Source organism: Thamnophis elegans, chromosome 6, assembly GCF_009769535.1.
Source record: "Thamnophis elegans isolate rThaEle1 chromosome 6, rThaEle1.pri, whole genome shotgun sequence".
In the NCBI taxonomy this organism is placed as follows: domain Eukaryota; kingdom Metazoa; phylum Chordata; class Lepidosauria; order Squamata; family Colubridae; genus Thamnophis; species Thamnophis elegans.
Genome location: NC_045546.1, coordinates 54,547,355 through 54,568,727, shown reverse-complemented (window position 1 = coordinate 54,568,727; position 21,373 = coordinate 54,547,355). Strand labels below are relative to the sequence as shown.

Below are 21,373 nucleotides of genomic sequence, written 5' to 3'. Positions count from 1 at the left end.
TCCCCTAATTGTAATTCAAATATAATGACTATATGGGAAAATAATATTTCTAACCCTTTTCTTTCTCATTTCCAATTAACCTTTACCCAAAGGAGCACCCCAAGCCATTTGTTGTGATGAGTATTAAAGATTTAACTAGTCTATCCTAAATTCATCCTTACAGAAACTTTGTGAGAAATTCCTAGCCTGAGAGATGGGCTAATCAGGAATTTGAGTCTCCCTAGTCTAATTCCAATACTTTGACCATTATCCTGCTGGAGCAAGAGTTTGGCTGATCTTAGAAGGCAAGTTGGGTTAGTCTAGCTAGCATCTGAATAGCTGGCTACATCGGAGTATTTCACAGATAGGCTAGATTGGAAAGTTGAAAAACCATCCCAGAAAAAAACAGTTATTTCCATAACACTATCAAGAAAACTACATATGTTCATCAGGAGACAAGCTCAATTTAAGGTCCCTTTAGCACTATACTAATTAATAGTGTATTACTAAAATTAACAAGAGTCTATGGATGTCCAACATACTTTCTATTCTGATCCTCCCGGTGCCTCATCTGATGTGACTAAAGTCACTAAATTGCAAAAATCAAATATTTGATTACTTTTCCTATGCCTTGTCCTTATTGTAATCACATAGTGCTTGGGGAGGGGGGGTTGCAATTAATTTCTTTATGGTGATATTACTAGTTTATATGCCAATGGATTTTCCATTAATGTCCATAGCTTCCCACAAAGCATATCAAGGATTGCAAGATAATGGGTTAGACATTTTTGTTCTCCATCAATTATTTTCAGATATTTCTGACCTTATATATATAATATGTAATTAACAGAAGGGAAGCCTAATATTCCAGCTTATTCACTTACACTGATACAGTGATTACTATCTTTTGAAAAGGCCTGCCTCTATTAAAAGTGGAATTATAATAAGAAAATGTAAGTTAGTGTAAAACTGGCAAAAAAAATGTAGAAGGGGGGAATGGAGATTACCACATAATATTTTTTGTAAGGGAAGAAAAAAATAATGATTTTTAGCAGTCTAAATTTGTGACTGACATTGACAAATGAATGCTTGTACAAGCACAAGCAGGCTATTGACATGAAATGGGTTTATTTCAATTGCTGTATATTATACGGCTATTTTAGAGATTAGCAAATTGTGCAACATACATTGAAAACATTCTTTGGGGTTTTTCAGTTGAGAATGGCCTGGCCATTCTAGTATGTACCTTTCAGGAAACCAATATGGAGTCTGAACTAATACCTGCTCAGAGGAACCACATATCCTAAAGCCAATCTCATAATGCTTGTTGATCGTCAAGATCTGAAACCCCACTGGACTCGAAGGCAGAATAGCAGAAACAACTGTATATATACAACACAGCAACAAAATTTATGTAGAAAGTTCACATTTGGAGCTGCTTAATGTCTCAAATTATATCTGTGCTGATATCTGGAGTTGCATAGAAAAACAGTAATGTTTTTGTGGAGGGAAAGTGATTGTTGTCTTCACTCTGCACCTTAACTTGTCAGTTCCAAGTTCCTATAGTGAAAATATATTCAAAAGATTACACAAAACAATATGGTTCACAGATAATATTATTTAGAATTAGTTTGCCTATTTGTTCCTTTGCTCTTTTCAATAGCTGATGCCAGGTTAAGCAACAAAACATGTTTTTGTTAGCAACCAATCTTCAACTGCAAGCCATAGTTTGATGGTGTCAATTCTGACTTTTTAAACTATGATTTGTTAACTTGGTTTATCCTTGTTTCTTTTTGTGCTCTACCTAAGCTTGTTAGCAAACCAGAGATGCAAAATTGCAAAAAGGCTGCCCTTCTCAAACAAAACTGAACTGTTTTTTCCCCAGACTCCCAGTTTTCCTTTTCAACAGCATTTTTCTCAATATTACCCTCAATACTACTTGACAAACAATTGTGATCTGTTTTCATATATACCGTAGCTAAACTGTAACGCTTGATGTAAAAATCACAGTAAGTGGGTTCATACACATTAAGCATCAATCATAGCACCATTTGTGAGCTAAGCATTACGTATGGCTTAATAATAACTTAATAATAAGTCAAATGCCAAAAAATAGTGCCCATGGGGAAGAACGAAGCAAAGATGGCAACAATAAATGCAGACATGAAAAGCAGACCCTGCCACTGCAGGAATAACTCTAGGAAGGCAATGATGATGATGAAATGCCAAGAAATACCCCTCATTTTTAATTGGAAAATTATTTTTCTTTATATGATTTTATTAGAACAAGAATGATGGCAATTATTCAGATTTTACAGGTATTTTTGTTTACTTTTTCAATTAAGAAAATTGAGGTAATTAGGGTATCACAGAAACAGAAATCATTTGCTAGCAGCATATTTGTGATTTGAGCCCTGGTGGCACAATAGTTAGAACACAGTTTTGCAGGCAAACTCTATCCACAGCCTGGAGTTTGATTCTGACAGGGCTGAAGGTTAACTCAGCCTTCCAGCCTTCTGAGGTCGGTAAAATGTGGGCCCAGATTGTTGGGGGCAGTATACTTAAACCACCCAGAGAATGTTGTAAAGCACTATGGGGTGGTATATAAGTCTAAGTGCTATTGCTATTGCCATATTTACCTGAAACATCATCATCATCGTAATTTATCTATCCCACGATCCATTGTGGGGTGGAGTTTGGGCAACTAAATGGAGCTAGCAGATTGTTTTAATGGCTGGATGTCCTTCCTGTCACCAATGCAGAGATTTGTTCAGTAAGTATATTCTCAGTGTGCCCAGAGAGAGAAATACATGCCTTTACCTAGGATCGAGCTCACAGCCTCCTGATTGTGAGGCGAAAGCTCCACCTCGAGGCCACCACACCACTCTGCTATTTACCTGAAACATCTGCTGAAGAAAAAGTATCAAACAAATTTACTAAGATTCCTCTTCCTCTTCTTCTTCCTCCTCCTCTTCTTCTTCTTTTCCTTCTTCTTCCATTTTTCCCTCTTCTTCTTCCTCTGCTGCTTCTACTTCCTTTTGTTACACAAAATAATGGAAGAATAGTCAAACAATGGAGCTAAAAGAAACATCTGTTATGTCAAAAGTGCATATTTTCTCTTGGAACAAAAAAAGAGGCTTATGATACAATGCAAAGTTCATATTGATTTAAAAAATCCGGTCCAGTACTCTTGACATGCCACTGTTAAATTGGTCTCTAATACTGACATAAATTGTGAGCAAGAAGGAATTCCTTCATTTGAACATAGCATATATCATATGCAATTATAATGTATTGCCAGCAAATTTCATTTTGTTAAATAAAAATGTAACCTTTAAGAAAAATGCTTGTGCATTTTTATGAATATTGTTTCTTTACATAAACACATAAAGACATACCGTATTTTTCGGAGTATAAGACGCACCCTTTTCCCTCAAAAAAGAGGCTGAAAATCTGGGTGCGTCTTATACACTGAATACAGCATTTTTCCCTTCTGAAACCCCACCCCTTCACCAAAATGGCTGTGCATAGCCTTTAGGAGGCTTCCAGAGTGCTTCTGGGGGCTGAGGAGGGCAGAAATGAGTGAAAAATGGGCCATTTTAAACTTGTTTTTTTTGGGGGGCACCCCATAGGAGCACTCTGCAAGTCCCCTAAAGACTATTCATGCCATTGGGGGGGGCAGGCCCATTTTTGCAAAAAACAGGCCATTTTGGGGAGGTCTGCAGAGTGCAAAAACTTTTTTTTTTAATTTGCCTCTTCAAAATCTTGGTGTGTCTTATACTCTGGTGCATCTTATACTCTGAAAAATACGGTAATTAATCAATCCTACTGATTAAATGAGAACACAGGGATTTTTTTCTTAGTACAAAAAGTCAACATACTTATTTTTTGTCAGTAGTCTATACACATTTATGCATACACTTAAATACAAAAAGTTGTTTAGAATAACTCCTTTGACTTTCATGCCTTACTATTAAACTAGGCAATCATAAGAAATCTTATCAGCATACAGTTATACTGATTATATTGGGAGAATGCCTCTAGAACACATAAGAGCAAGCGATCTACATATATTATGTACATAGACATGAGTTGGGTGGCTATATAAATTTGTTTAATAAATAAATATAATACAATAGTTGTATAAAAATAAGTTAAAATAGTTGTATAAAATACAACTTCAATTGAAACAATAACTTCATCTTAAGATTGGTTCCCTAATCAACCACAAATATTCACTATCTTCTGAACTCCTTACCTCTGGCCAGGAGAGGCTATTGTGTTTGTGCACATGCCTAAGTTCAACATGCCAATTAAGGTTAGTTCATAATTTAAAAGCAAATAATTATATTAGGACAGGATTGGAGAAATTATTTAATTTCATTAGGACAGGATTGGAGAATGAATTATTTGTGGTGAAGGATGATGAGATTTTGAATGCAAATGTTGCTTGTTAGATTTCAATCCTTATATCCCCAAAGTTAATTTGGAAGAAAAATAGCTGTCATGGTGTATTTTAAATATATTTAAAAGCAAGGAACACAGAGGAAAAATGCATGTGAAATAAGGCATTCAAATTTGTTACTGTACTTCTGTTTCTGGCTGCTCTTCATCTTGTTCCTGAAACAGACCATGAAAGACTATTTTTAAAAAGAGATTTAAAAAGAAAGCCAAAAAACGACAACAACACTGTCGTGGAAATACATATGTTATTCTTATTACCACAGTGAAAACCATCAGCAATGCCTGTATTAATTGACTGCCCAATTGCATAGCATAGGATTTGTTGCTGGCTACAGAATTCAGCATTTGATGAACATCAGATTTCTTTTTTTTAAAAAGTTCGTTGAAAACACTGGTTTGAAAATCAACCATCTATTGGAGAAGAAATCAGAAGGTATAGGGCAGGTCCTTATTTTTCTCCACTTCTTCTTAAAAGTCACCGATATACTGTATGAATGAAATTTCAATATTTGTTCCATCTACATGTAGAGGGCACAAAATCTGGCTTATTTAGGTAGAGTTTTGGTTAAGCCTGTGCCAAATATTGTAAATCTTAGCCATCTCTCTTTTCTTGTTTTGTTTTGCTTCTAAGCTTCCCCATTACTATTTCTGGGGAAGGAGATCAAGGGCCATAGGTCTTCTGCTTACTTGTTTATCCAGATTTCTATAAGGGTTTAAATAGGTTGGGTTGATGGGGGACTAGCAGGTAGAAGAGGCAAGAGGAACAGCAACAGTATTGGTATTTGCCGTGTAATACTTAATTTGAGTTAAACTGGAAATAAATTTAAAGATAAGGAAATAAGAAACAGAGGGTATGTATTTTTTTTAAAAAGCTGTGCCTGCAGCAATGCTGGGAACACTATTGTTTTTATTGCAACATGCTCCTTGCACAGCAACCAATTTCAAATTATTTTTGTTTCTCTAGAAGGAATTATTACTTATCAGCCTTATCAGTCATTTGCCTGGAGATAGGAGACTTAGAATTATGTAAAGAATGGGACAGTGCATGGTAAGGTACAGTTTCATATTGTATCTCCCAACTGCATTCATTGAAGTCATGAAGAGTAGAGTCCAGAAAAACACTTGATTTTTGGAGAATCCTGAAGGAAACTCCATCACATCTATGGGTGAAGCAGATTTCTTTTTAACAATTTTATATCTGTTTTAGAGTTTAAACTTCAAAATTGCAGGACATTGTACTTCCTGCTTTTAAGAAATATATTCAAAGTATATTCCAAGGGTCACAAAAAATGTGAATTTGGTGCACAAAAAAACTTGGAGCTGCCTCAAATTCTTATGCATTCTGGTGAATCCAAACAAGGCTGTCTAACTGTGCTTGGTTGAAATAAAAATTGGGCAAAAGAAGATGTATTAGCTCTGGTTGGGCTCTTACTCCAGGTAAGCCTCAACTTACAATTGTTTGTTTAGCAATTGTTCAAAGTTAAGACAGCACTGAAAAAGTGACTTAAAACTGGTCCTCACACTTATGACTATTGCAGCATCCTCACCATCACGTGATCAAAATTTGGGTGCTTGGCAATTAGCATGCATTTACAAAAGTTGCAGCATCCATGGATCATATAATCACCATTTGTGACTTTCTCACCAGGTTTCCAACAAGTAAAGTCAATGGAGGAAGCCAGGTTCGCTTAACAACTGCATGATTCACTTAACAATGGCAGTGATTCATTTAATAACCATGGCAGAAATGGTTGTAAAATTGGGTGTCACTAATTAACAACTGCCTTGCTTAGCAACAAAAATTCTGATCCCAATTGTGGTTGCAAGCTGAAGACTACCTCTGTATTAGCTTGTGCAGTCAAGTAACACCACCCCTGCAGAACAGCCAGGTATCAGAAGGTTTAGGGGAAATGCAACATTTAGAAAATATTTCTTTAAAAGAAAGGGGAGCTGAACCACCAAAATCAGTTTCTGGTGCATGAATATAGGAATGCTGGGGGGAGGGGAAGGCAAACAAGTAGGGAGAGAAAGTGGAAGAGGACAGACTGAATTCTGCAGCAGCCATCTTGCTGCAGGTCACATTTATAAATATTCAAAGACTCCTTCTTGCACAAAATGTAGAGGAATAAAATTGAATGAGAAAAGTTTTGAATAAAACTAACAAGAGAAAGAAACTAACCTGTGCTTCAGTAGTCTCAGCCTGAGCTTCACCCTCACCCTCAGGCATGGCCTCAACCTCATCTTCTGCTTGTATCTCATTTTCTTCAGTAACTGAACATTTTTCAGTCTCCTGGCAACAACATGAGTAATATTAGAAACTTAGAGAAAAAAGATTAAATAAGCAATTTGAATGAATTTCCCAATTCTTATATCTAATAAGCCTTATGGAACTGGAATCACATGACTCAATGTGATGAATCACTTGACTCATTATGATTATTTAAAATAATCTGATTTGGTCACTTGAATTTTTTAAAGGCATAATTAAGTAATATCTACCTTTATGTTCTTTATGCATACTCTTTCATGTTACATTGGTTAGACACAGACATTAATAGATTAACATGGCTATTTTTGTGATTCAGTTAAGCATGCTATTTCAAGTTTAAAATGGTTAGGACTGCAAACTCATATTTTTCTGTTCACATAATGGGAGCACGTTATATTTGAAGCAGCATTCTGACTCATCCTGGAGAGCTATCAGGCTCAAACAGAAGTCTTATTCATGTCTTACTAATGAGTAGGTCACACAGATATATTGGCAAATCTGGGAGCATGTTTTCCATCCACCCTTGATATTGCACTCATGAGCTAGCTGTGTCTTCTGACTTCCCAGACTTAACATGAAGCCTGAGTATGAAATTGTAATTGTGCTTTGGATCTACTGGTCTGGTATCTGGCCTCCTTAGAACTGCTCATAAGTACATCTATATGTAAACAATGAGCTTTTGCACTAAAGACAAATTCCTTCTGTGTCTGATCACATTTGGCCAATAAAGTATTATGTTCTTATTCAAAGTTCTGTGTTTAAACTGAGAAGATTAGAACGCCACCCCAGCTCTGCAATAATGCATAAGCATCCTATACCCCTGCATGCAAGTAGAAGAATTTCACTGGCAACCAGGTGTTTTTCACATCTTTGCGACCATAATAGCCTTTATAAATAACAGGCAGATAAAACCTATTACTTAAGAATTCTGATTTTTTTTCTTTGAAACTAAATTCAACACAGACATGCATGCATATACACATAGGTTTAAATATTTTTTTGCTATAGAAAAGAAAAAAAATGTTGCCTCTGCAATTTTGTTCTCTTCTCCAGAAATATCCCCATTTGGCACAGTCAGTACTTCCTCTGTAATCCTTCCTTCCTGTGCAAAAGGATATAAATAATATTTGAAATCTTCTTGAAACTAGGTACAAGTAAGTCAGCCAGGCAGTTTTGTGGCCTGAACCCACTGCAGTGATAGATAGACTCAGCATATATAATTGCATTGTTATGCCTTAAAAATGCAGCAAAAACCAGAGCAATTACTGGATCTCTAACTTTTGCTGTTTGTTACCTGATTTTCTGGAATACACAGCATCAAAACAAATAGAAGGCATAGGATAACTTAGAGAAAACACTGAAGCATTATCTCATCCTTGATTGATAGGTAATGCACTTCTTTGGTTATGATAATCCTTATATACACTTCATTGGACCGAATGAGGATATTGCCTCAGGCAACAGATGCTAAAGACAGAGAGTGGCTGGATTTATACCTAAGATACGAATGATGGTTTGCAAATGGCAATGATTAAGTTTATACATCACTCTGATCCAAAACCAAACAAACTATGTTATTACTTGGTGTAATATGTGAATTTAGCCAGAAATCCAAGGATGGCATTTTGGGGGGAGGGAAGTTGTAGTCAAGACCAGTTGCTTATTTTTTGAAAGATAGAACTGTTTAGTAGTGTATGATGCAGGCTACCCTTAAATTAAACTATTCTCAGTAGACAATCTGCCCTATGAGATGTAAAGTATTTTAACAGTTTCTACAGAATGTACATTTCTATAATGTCATCATCATTTACTAGTATCTCTGCTAGTGGCATATCATTTTTTAAAACAATGCAATATTACAATACTGTAGCTCTACTTTTGACTATTTAGAGAAATTACAAATGCAGATTAGTGCAGAAATGCTATACTCATTAGAATTAAGAAGGAATGTAAATGAGCATTAATCAAACTAAACATTGATGCCACAAATAAGTTTTGGGAGGCAAGCTGCATGAAAAACTCTTTCAAATGTAAGAGAATTGTTTGTCCTGCATAGAATTTAATTTTTTATTATAACTACATTGGTATTTATTCAAAAATAACATATTTCTTTTCAATGCTAAAGGTTTTAAGTTGTTTTTTAGGATTCCTGCTCTGTTTGGTTTAAAAGAAAAGTAATATTCTTTTCCCTTTATTATCCCGTTCGTATGACATAGAAGTGTAGAATTGCATCTACTATTAATATGCATTGATTGTCCTTAAGAAAAGATTCTGACTGGCAGAAGTGAAAGTCTATCCTTGAAGGACATGTAGCTGTCCCATATAATCAGTGTTTTTCAAATTACATTAATTGCATTATAAGGGTGGAAAGAAAATGGTCAGAAATTTAATTTAGCACACAAGTGTGGTGAAAGATTATCAGGAAATACAGTATATTCCATCCAACTCTTTTTCTCTGTCTTTTCCCCTCGCTTCCCCTCATAATTTTACAACATGTCAATGCTACTTTCCTTTAAGGCCGAGGTGAGCAACTATGGCCTCTTTCTGACTTGTAGACTTTAACTCCCAGAATTCCTGAGCCAGTGATGGCTCCCAGGAATTCTAGGAGCTGAAGTCCACAAGTTATAAAACAATCATCATTCCCCACCCCCGCTGTAAGGTACCAGGGAGAGGGGATGTTCTCTTATGGAAAGGAATAACTATTTGGTTTTTCATAAATTTCTTGATATTTTTCTAGCTTCTTGATCTTAGTTTATTCTCTCAGATATCTGTTGATTATTCAGTTTAGGGTTTAATAATATCTGAAGGGCCTATGAGTTGCCTGCCCTTGTCTCATGCATACATTTTAAAAGAGAGAGAGCTGGGAGATGTAGGGCTCACTGGACTATGCAGTGGAACTAAGTGGCTTCCAGCTATCTGAAACTGCAGCTTCATTTAAAAAAAAAAACAGCATAGCAATTTTACAAGACAAATCAAAAGAAAAATAAGATCCATAAGATAAATTCATACCGTTGAGCCTGGTGGAGGAGCAAGGCCTAGGAATGAATAAATATAATTTTCTTCTTTTGCATAGAAAAATGAATCAAAATCCTAAAAAGGAAACAAAAGCATGTAAACATGATTCTTAGCTTTTCAAATTAAGCCAACCTAATCTTCTTCTTCTTGTGCCATAGCCGTAGCCGTCATCGGATGTTGGCAATCATGTTGGTGATATTATTTTTATCAACAGCCACATGAAAAAGTGCAGCTGAGTTTTGACCAAACCAGTCCCTTGGATTTTGAAGCCATGATGTTCTTTTTCTGCCTGGACCTTGTTTGCCTTCACTTTTTCCCTGAAGGAATTAGTGAAACATGCTGCATTTTTCCAGGTGTTGCATCACATGCCCAAAATATTCTAACATTTGTTTTTTTATGGTTTTGATGATTTGCCTTGGCTTTCCCTTGAAACACCAATCTAATACAGCAAAGAAAAATAACTAGGAAACAGGATTGTGGAATGTCACTTGTTTAACTATCCATCTGACTGACATATTAGCACAGTCTTCTCCTGCATTGTAGGAGTGATGGGCCTAAATTAATTTAAATCAACCAATCTCTTTTTCACAAACTTTAGAAAGCAAGTACATGCATTTCTTAAACACATTACCCTTTAACCACATTAAACTGTTTTTCTTACCCCACAATACTGTTCCTCATTGAATATCTGGGGAGGGAGAGGAATCCCATTTTGTGGCTTCTTTTCACCTGGAACATTTTCTCTCATCCATTTCCGATTGTCTTCATCACAGGCTATGTCCATTTCCTTAAAGTCAATTTTGTTGGCCTCTAAAAAGCCTACTACTTCTTGTTGTTTCTTTTTAATCTTGTCAATTAAGAGAGAGAAAATGAATTGATTATTTCATATTTCAATTTAATGAAGGCATAACAGCACAATACTTTATTCAAATTATAGCTGCAGTTGAATATTTAAACGGGAAACGCAAAAAGAAAGACTACTTTTGCTGAGGACAGAACAGATGCTAATGTGAGAGAGTAAGAGTGACTATTAATAATGGATGATTCTTTTGCAAAGCAAGCATAATTATATATAATTAAGTCTTACTGATTTCAACTTACTGCCAATTTGTGTTTAGAATTGTACTATTACATTGTAAGTCCAAAGCAGGTAGCTTCATTAGCCAATCTTGGCTGATCTCAAAAAAACTAAGCAAGATTAGTCATGATTAGTTCTTGTAAAAGAGGTTGCCAGGATGAAGATAAGTTCTGACTGAATCCTGGCTAAGCTGATATTGTTATACTGATGGTTTATTTTCCCAATGATCTTCAACATGGAATTTGCCTTTCAAAGTAGAGTAAGTACACATTGGGTCAATGCCTTAATTGGCTTCCCACAATAATTTGGAACTCAAGATCTAAATAATTATCCGTGAAATAACAAAAAATATGTTAAATTTAAGTATTTTAGTCTCTAATCATTAAGATATTTGTATGTAGTCATAGCTGGGCTTAAAATGAGCATGGATCTTTTTTTAAAAAATACTATACCACCAAATAGCAAAGGCTAACTGACGATTGCTATCATTGGACAACAAGCTCTAAATGGGAAGGAAGCAACAGCCAATATCTTTACTGTTACACAAGGAAAATAGAGGAATAGAAAGATGCATCGCTGGATGTGACTGAGAAAAGGATGGCAGTTGATAAGATGAACTGCTAGCACGGATACAAATCAGATGTCTTGTCTCTTTCCCAACCCAGCCCCCATAACTAGCCCTTTGTTCTTATATGACATCAACTGTCCTATACTACCTTCAGGTGTGAAAGGGAATTCTTCTCCTTTGCCAAGCACTGAAATAAAGTTCAGCTTTTGGTCTAGATGATTTCTAGGATTACTAGAATATAGGAGGTTTAATTGCAGGCTATGTCTTGCAAATAGAATTACTTGATTATACGAGATAGGCAATTTATCTTACAATATTGGTAAGTGAAAGGAACAGAGAAAATGTCTATCTACATTGTTGTTCCGGTGGAAGACAAGGTCATGCATTCTTGGAATGCATATATGTAATACTCCTGTCACAAAATAATTTGTGAGCATAACAGTAACAGAGTTGTTTTTAGCCACCCTGGTTAGCATCCACTTAGCAATGTTCATTTATAAGGAATTGGAGGAATGTCTCACATTTACAGGGCTTGAAGTGTTTTAGTTTGATAAGAACTTTATCTGATGATATCCAAGAGCAGAGCACACAACAGGAATGAGGATCATTGGGCATCCATCATAGTCTGAACTTTTGCAAGTGTTCCACTATTACCCCTAGGGATAAAGCAGTACTCTCTATTTGTTTGGTGCTGTCTCCTTCAATGCTTTTGTATATTTAGACTCAATGGGTGTAAGCAACTAAATCTGAATAAGGAAGAGATGAATCTCCTGAGAAAGGGAGATTGATTAAAAGTACCTTTCTCCTGTTCTCTAACCTCAAATCTTGCACTGATACTGGATGCAAGCAGTGTTGAAGTAGCAACTGGAAATGATAAGTAGCAATGAATAAATAAATCACCAGAAAGGAAATAAAATGACCCTAGCCTATGAACAAACTCCATATGAAAATGTCCAGGTAAATGAAAAATATTAATATATCTGCAGCATTGCATTTGCAGCAAAGGTGGGTTGCTCCTGGTGTCGCCTGGATCTGGCGAATCAGTAGTAGCAGCATCGGGAAACTCTGTCTACCCCCCTGGACGCAGAAGCATCGTGGGAGCATGCCCGAACCAGTATTTTAAAAATTGGCAACCCACCACTAAATTGTAGTGCAAACTTATCAATATCTACTTAAAACTTAATCCTAATAAACTCAGTGTGTCATACTTCCAAGCATTTACAAATAGAAACATATGCATTTAACCACAGGACAACGTTCAAATCCAGCCCTTAAACTTATTTAAGCCTTCTTTACATTTCTTATGACTTCCTTTTTTAAGTCTAGTTCAGAAACTATCAGGCAGATTTTAAATCAGACCAAAATGCTAAGAGTACATCCAGTAGAAAAAAAATCAACAAGCCCAAATCTTAATTAAGTAGCTTTTATTTGTTACAAATTAATTTGAAGCCTCAGCACAGAGATTTAGCAGTACTGAAATCAAGATCTCTAGTGGGATGGGTGAGCTTATTGAATGAAAGATTGGAAGTCTTAAATTTCTTTTTTCCTTGGCACCCACTCCCCAATTCCTGGGCTCCACATCCTGTATTACTTGTCCTTTAATTTCAAAGGACAAAAAAGAATCAGGGAGAGAAACAAAAGAAATTCTGTTAGGCTATCTTGTAGATTTGTGGTCTTGAGGAGTGTGTGACTATAGAAATTAGCCCTTACTTTTCTTCTTCCTTTGTGGAGAGGTAGACCAATCACATTGGAGACAAACAAAATAAAACTGAATTAAAAAGAAAAGCAAAAATGTGTACAAATTTAAACCACAATTGCAACCCATACAAGTGTGAAAAACAGTCATAAACGATAAACCACATTTTTCAATGCTATTGTGACTTCGAGTGGTCACTAATGGCTATAAGTTAAGATTACCTGTATTCTATATATACATTTCACTTCTTGTTGCTTGGTTGATTTCAGGAAGAAAAATATCAGATAAAAATTTAAAATCAACAACATATACCATAATTGAATCTGTTCCAATGAAACTACTCATCAAATTACCTTGACTGAAGATTTGATCTTCACAATAAATTGCTTCATTGTACAATTACTGAAGCATCTAGAATTAAGTTTTGTACCAGCAGGACCATTAATACTGTCACTTTCCTATTTTTTAATAGATTTGTTGTTGGAATGTAAATATACAATTTACATTGATTTATGGTAATTATAATATGGCTTTAGTTGTAGCTCCTCAGGCAAATTACTATTTTTTTTACTTTTTGAATTATGTGCTCAGATTCAAAAATAACCAGTTTTATGTTTTACCTTGGTCTGAAGGAATCTAGTGTTTTTCTAACAAAAACAATAAAAAATGTGGAATATACCTTATATCACCAAATTCCTATTGACTAACAATCAAAATAAAGTCAAACTTCAGATTGGAAATAAGGTGAATTGAGAACTTTAAGCAAAGTAGAGTTTAACAGGACAATGGAACCTGATAAGTCATTTGGTTCAACTGCTAAATTGAAACTACAGTACAGATAATAGAAAGTACAGATTTAGAAAGAGAAGGGACCTCTAAAGAAACACTGGCAAAGCACGTGGCTTTCTGATTTCTTTCAGACTGCTGTAAAATAATATATTCTCTGATCAACAAACAAAAATGTTGAGAAATGTTAATATTTTTGTGGAAAAGACACAATACTTGTACCCATACTAGAATTCTATTTCTTGCTTCATTTATATGTGCAAACTACATATTCGTGTTCTAGTTCCTTGAACAGCAAAGATCACTAACAAGCAAGTACTCAAGTACATAACACCAGACATGTCACTAGAAGGCAAAATCACAAAACTGCACCTCAGTTATTTTGGCGATGTCATGTGGGGCAATTCACTGGAGAGAATAATTATGTTTGAAAGAGTCAGCAGTAAAAGAACACCAGATTGTCAAAGAACACGGTGGCTGAACATTATCAAAGCTCACATCAGTCAGATCATAGATAAACTCAGAGAAATAGAGCAAGACTGGAAGATGTGGAGATGCCTGGCCCATAGAATTAACAAGAGTTGGACTCCACTGAATAAATAACATTATAATCATGATTGTGTTCTAAAATGTTTTATTTTTAATTTCTTTTGTTGGAATTATTTTTATGTTCATTATCTTTATTTCACAGATGAAAGCATTGTGCCCATAGGATTTCTACATCAGTTTCTATGTTATTTAAACAATGTATCTGCAAATGTGATTAAATCACAGCGCAAAAAAACCCGAGTCTATAGCCATTTTGATCCAGGGCTCTTAGAGGTGACAATTCTTCCATTTTAGTGCATTTTTTATATTCTCTCTAATCTTATAAAAATGGCAAGGAAGGGAATTTGTTATTTTAATCCTATCATTCCTTTTCAAGTTAAGAAAAACAAATTTCTCAGCATTTTTATAGTCCTTCCTAATGTTGCTGTCATGTCTTACTGCTACATCTGTCACCACCACTGGTCCTTGTCTATTACCACAATATTTGGTTGTCAGTATGTGTCTGTCCATCTGGATCTGGAAGTCCCACAGGATCTTAACCCTCTTATTCTCCACAACCTTTTGTATAATCTCCCATCTGGACCTGGGAGAATGTACTGTGCAGATGTTCCTGTATGCAATGCTGGCTACTTAGCTGGGCTGTTCAGCATACGTTGTTCCTGTTTGCATCTTACTGCTTGCTGCTTGCACAGTCTGTACCTTGGACCCTATATAACAGGATAACAGAGTTGGAAGAGACCTTGGAAGTCTTCTACTCCAGCTCCTTACTCAAGTAGGAAACCCTATACCATTTCAGACATGTCCAATCTCTTCTTAAAAACCTCCAGTGTTGTTCTCACTGATGTGCCCACGAATTAATTGTTCTCACTCTCAGGAGCTGTTGAGAGAGGGCTGTTCAATTTTGACATAGATGGCCTCTTTGACCCATCTTTCAAACCAGTGATCCTCTGTGTTCAACATGTAGACTTTGCTGTCTTCAAAATACTGGCTTTTAAATGTAGATGGCCTGCTGAATCTAATGATGAATCTTTCTGAAGTGGCTTACCAGTGCCTCTTCCCTGGGGTGAGAGAGAATGACTGACTCAAAGTCACCTAGCCTGGCCACATAGACAAGGCAGGACCTAAACTCACAATCTCCTTTACTTTCCAGCACAGTGGCTTAACTACTACACTAAACTAGCTCTGTATAAACAAGCAAAAAACCCTTTGCCTCCTTTTCCTTTGCTCCAAGGAAAAAGACAAGAGATTCATTACCCACACTTAACAATAATTTATCACTCCTTTTTGTAAGTAGCAAGGAGTTCCAAATGCACATGCTTTATTAGATCTTAAATTATATTAAGCAGAAACATGTCAAGCTTTATATATTTGATCCTTTGGCTAGAACCAGAATGCAAAAGAGAGAAATCATTCAGATCTTGAAATACATACACATCACACACTATATAATCTGTCCATTTCCTATCAATATCCCATTTACATAGCTATCAATCATCTTTCCTATAAACAAAGCATATTCTTTTAAAAATCAAACATACCTTAGCAAAAAATTATTAAGAAATTGCCTACAAACATACAGAATATCAGGAGGATATGATCCCAACCAGCCTCACATTCCAGAACTCAACATAACAAGGAGGCCGGAAAAGAAGAAGAGGGAGTGTATCTATAGCCCCTTCCCCACTCTCTCATCCCTTTTGCATCCTTACTTCAGTTCTAGGATAATCTGCAGGTGAAAAAATGAGCAAGCACAGGAGAATGCACATTGAAAGCCCTCTACTCCCAAATGCTTAGAACACAAAAGAGACCCTATGAGATCAAATTTATTAGGCTCAACACCTTACAGGGAAGATGGCTTATAAAGTAACTGAAAATGCCCAAACTTCTCCCCTCCTAGGGCATGCAGAAAATAAATTTGAAAGACAGTCCTTTGTTATTGAAGGAGTTTAGTCTTTTCATTGCAACAAGTTTTTCCCACTCTTTTAGAATTGTTTTTTTTTCCAATTCAAATGCAAGTTTAATTGCAGCAAAGTTGTTCCTTTAGCTACTGTGTGGGAACCATTCAGATTCTATTATCATTTAGCTCAATAGCAATTTGTAGAGAAATTGGGTAGGAGATGAAGAACAGAAACTCAGGAGAAGAGACAGAGAAGTTGAATGGGGTGGGGTGAATGGTTTGCAGACAAAATTTGGGAAGTGCAAGGCTTAAAAATATTATTGGGAAAGATGTTATTTTCTCCCTGCAGTAGTGCTTGTATTTTTGCCCAAAGTCCTTGCTTTCCAGATTCCCTTGGTCACAGCTTTTTGGGCTAGTAAGAGGCTGGATGCAGTTAAGAATAGCACAAAAGGGACAAGATCCTACTACACAGGGGGAAAGGGGGTTCTCCTTTACACACTCACCCCCCCCTCCCTCCTTGAGCACACCATGAAATACAGACAATTTTCTCACAGGCTACTGCCATTATTTATTTGGCTGACCTCAGCCTAGAAAAAAAACCCAGCCAAACTTCTTTAATGGAGGCTTGCCAACCATTCTTCTCTGGAAGCTTCTTGAGGTTGTCTTCATGAAAGCCAGCAAGCAATGAAATCAGTTTTGTATGACTGCAGCCAGTTTGTTTAGATCTGTCACTGTGACTGATTGCTCAGCCAAGACTGCAATTTGAGCTCATGTGGGAACTGGATATAAAAGGAAACTGTTCATTCCCAGTTCCCACCTTCCCTTTGCCTACTCTTTCTTCACTTCAGCAAACATAATAGTTCTGAAAACAGATACCAACATTAAGATACAGGATATTGAGATAGGAAAGCTTAAAATAACCTTAAAAGAAAGTGGAGATATGTGTACAGCTGTAGAAAGGAACCCTTTAATATATCCACTGCATATTTCTATTACGAGAAAGTATTTTCTGCACTAATGTAATCAATAGACTGTTATTCTCTTCCAAACATATAATTAGCATACTTTAAGCAGTCCTTACCAAGATTGTTGAAAATAAAACTAATATGTTGTGCATTTTCCATCTGTATGAAATAAATAATGTGTATGTTCGCTGAGGGCTGCGGGCATTAACTTCAGTTGCAACAACGGACGAATAAGGCTGCACTCTAAGCAGGCAGGCAGGCAGGCAGGCAGGCAGGCAGGGAGGGGGGGGGAAGGGAGAGAGAGAAGAGTAGAGTTGAATAGAGTTGGGGGCGCTTTTTTTGTCATGGGCTCAGACCGCGGAGCAGCATCACACCTCTTTCTTAAACAGCAAGAAAGCAAGAAACTAGCTTCCGAAAGACTTCTGCGGAGAAGCATAAATCACATAGATATTCTTACCGCCGTCGACCCTGAGGACGTTGCCACAAACACTTTAATCACCATTTTGGCAACAGCACTAGAGACTTGACGCCAGACCCAGCGTGGCTGCAGCGTCCAGTGCACCCAAAAAACCAGAGTGTTAGCGACTCTGCAGCAGTTTGGCAAGCAGAGAGAATCGCCAGGGCATCTCCACTTCTCCTATGTTCAGCTGGTCCCTCGTCCTTCCCCTACCCGTTCATTGGCTCTCGGGTGTTTCCAGAAGAGATGAACCAAGAGACGATTGGTTTGTGACAGCATCTGTTGCGAGGGTCTTCACTTGCTTGTCACTTTAGATTGACCGGTTGGTAGCCCTTAAAAGGCCAGGGACTTGCAAAGCACCAATCACTGTAGACTGCTGGCGTAGGGTGGAGGAGAAAGGGGCACCCAAGAGGAGGAGGAGGAAGAGGAGTAATCTGTTTAAGGATTTGTAATGGTCTTGACAGTTTTTTCTGAAATCAGTTAGGGTATTCAAGGAAAATTCTACATTGGTTTACAAAATAAAAAAAGGAAAATATGATTTGAAAGCTGAGTTGCTTCAGCATGCATTTTCTACAGGAACCATCCTCAAATCAGCAAGATTCATTTGCTATTGAAATTAACAGAAAACCACCTCAAGCAGGAACATCAATTTTGCACATACAAAATTAGGACGCAAGAACTTCTTTAAAATTCTTATTTTACAAGGAAATCCATTAATACTCAGATTGTTCAATTGTTATCCAGCAATTAGAGTCATAGATGTGCTGCATTTTGTTTCATACTTTGAGAGTTTGTTATTTGCTGGAAGAGATAATAATTTAAACCATTTAATGTCCTGCCACAATCTAGTTTGTGCAGCTGAGAGCCATATGACTTTTTACCAATAACTTCTTGCTTCAGCCCAGCTCTGGGAAAATAAATAGGATCTTTCTGTATAATGCCAGCATTTTACAAACCTTGTAGGAGTCCTGAAACACAAAGGCAAGCTGCACAACGGTACAGTGAGAAAGATTTTAGTGATAAATTTTCTAATCAATAAAATCAAAATCTCTAGATATAAAAAAGACATTATTGGAAAAGAGGACTGTAGAACCAGGAGATTATAATTACACATGTGGAGTGTATTAAAATTGATACAATCAGCATACCTAAGCTAATTACTTATGAATCTTATCTTCAGCATACAATCAGAGATGAATGTTGAAAAAATTACCTGAGTGTTTTGAGTGGATGTTGTGCAAAACTTCTTGCTCTTCCCATGATGAAAGAAATGTCCTTCTGGGTTCGGCTCCAAGTGGGGAAAAAGACACTGGAGACATGGAGGCTGCTTGGAAAGATGGTTTATTGTTGGACAAGACCACATGGCTTGAGCCCTGAACAGAAAAGGTGATCACATGCTTCAATGTTGGTGGAGAAGAACAGAAGGGCTGAGGGAGGGGCTTGCTAGGCTTTTTATAACCTGTTCAGTCCCACTTCTCTGTTTCCTGTTCCTGTGTAACAAATTTATTCTGATTGGTTGTCAGACTCCCATGGGGCCATGCAGGGGCAACTCTCTGGGCTGTGTTTTGAATCCAGGTTTGGTTAAGTTCTCAGATGCCGTGTGGTCAGTTGGGGCCAATATTATCATGCTTTTAATCCCATCCCCCTGCAGCTGCAGTGGAGAAGCCTTTATTATGTAAAGTGGACTAGCTTGGCCTTCTTAATAGCCCATTGACAAAAGTGGGGATGGGCAGGAAGCTACAGACAGCTATTCTGTCTTTTAAAACATGTTTCTTTCTTTTCACATCCAGAGAAATATTCTGCCTTTTCAATATTTCCTAGGAATTTTCATTTTTCTGGGCAAGGCCTGGGCGATAACTTCCTACACCTACTTCAACTCTTTTTTGCACATTACAATCAGTTTATTTTTTTTAATGAGATTTTGGTAAGAGTTGCTTTAACTAGTTAGATGAAATACTCCGTCTCTGGTGAAATCAGCCTAGACAGCACATTGAAAACTATATAATGGCTAAACCTACCTTACTTAGCATCATACCAAGGCAAAAAATAAAACATATCATGCCTTTATTAGAATTGAAATGAACAAAATTTTACCCTTGTCTTGTCTTCCATCTCCTACTCCACGTCTCTTATGTCAGCATTATGTTTATCATATGAAAGGTGTAGTAAAACTTGTAATGTTGGTATATTAAATAAAAAATACTCCTTTGCTTTACTGTTATGTTGAATAAAATCTAATGTTCTTTTATTTATATTTCTTGACTACAGTGATCTTAATTTAAGGATTGGAGATGGTTATTTCTTCCACCAATAAATAGAAATTAAAAGTATACGTTGTAACTTGCAACTAGATCTCTATCTATTTCTTTTCTCTTTAATCCACATAACAGATTGTGAGCATCATATGACATTATTTTTGATTACACACATTCCTTTCAGTTTTTCTTTCAAAATGTGGGCAGTTTCCCGTTTGAAAAATTGTGAGTATTGTAACTGAGGATTTTCATCTTTTTTGAAACATTTGCTAAACTTTCAGTTGTCTTCCTCTAGTTTCTAATTTACTATTGTATGTTTGTAAAAATTCAATAATCTTATTGATAGTTTATTTCTAATGTGTTTAGGATTAGGAAAAGCAGCTCTCATTGAACTCTTTTCCTTAGCAGTTGAGAAAAAAAAGATAATTGAAGCTCAGTCAATCACGGCAAATTTACGATTAGAAATCCAGTCACTGAAGCTAAAACTTAAGGTATTTAGAAGCCTAAATTACATTTCTCTTACCATAGAAGGCATCCAAGATGCTATTCACTAAATGCACATTTGAGGTAAGCCTATTTTGTTCTGTGGGTCTTTCTTTCAGCCTGAAACTATCTAAATTGCAGAAATATATTAATTTCATGTTAGGCCATATACACATTACCATTTCTAGAAAAAGATACTACTTGAAAAGTGAGTCCCAACATTAAAACATGTTAATCAAGGCCTGTATTGATAGAAAATTGAGAACCAGTTAATATTTACATTGTAATTATAGTACATATTTAATAATGTATAATTTGTTAATGTCACAACTATTTTGTATCAAAACATTTTGGAAAGACCTCTAAGGTCAAATTTATTTAATCATTTATGAATTGTAAAAATAAAGATCACAAATTTCACAGTTCCAGAAAAAAAGGATAAAAGGATACGTATCCTTCAGAATATTTAGAAAGCGAAATATTTAGCCAAATTATAAGCAAATATTTAAAATACAGATAAATAAAATGAGATACTGAAGGGAGTTGCACAATGAAATGTGTAAAAACTGACATTAATACAATAAACTATATTATCAATATAAATTTAATAATGCATTTTTTTAGGAAAGAGACCAAGAAGTAGGCATCAGAAATATTTATGCACACCGGATTCGTAAAAGTCATCCAGAGAAAGCCGATTCATGTTCTTCTCCAAAAGGTAGCACCGAATTTGTTTCATATTTTGTTGTGAAGTAAGAAATGTGATAATTTTTTGGCTACTCAAAAAGTATTTAAAATCCTTGCTCTATTTTCTTTTTTAAAAGGGCAATACTGCATTTTGTAAGCTCATTATTAGTAGTCATCAGTGCTGATTAAACGATTATTCTCATCATTCTCTCTAGATGTGAGAGA

At 36.1% G+C, this 21,373-nt stretch overlaps 1 protein-coding gene across 1 annotated transcript; it reads right to left on the bottom strand.

Annotated features, from left to right (window-relative positions):
* Positions 1-1,507: 1,507 nt before the first annotated feature.
* On the bottom strand, positions 1,508-17,934 carry SH3BGR (SH3 domain binding glutamate rich protein). The gene is made up of 7 exons (XM_032219344.1): positions 17,724-17,934; positions 10,389-10,574; positions 9,722-9,802; positions 7,740-7,814; positions 6,623-6,733; positions 2,877-3,014; positions 1,508-1,539 (listed from the first exon to the last, which is right to left on the bottom strand). Exons 1-6 carry the CDS (start codon positions 17,766-17,768, stop codon positions 2,916-2,918), a joined length of 597 nt encoding a protein of 198 aa, XP_032075235.1. The 5' UTR covers positions 17,769-17,934; the 3' UTR covers positions 1,508-1,539; positions 2,877-2,915.
* Between the last annotated feature and the right edge of the window lie 3,439 nt (positions 17,935-21,373).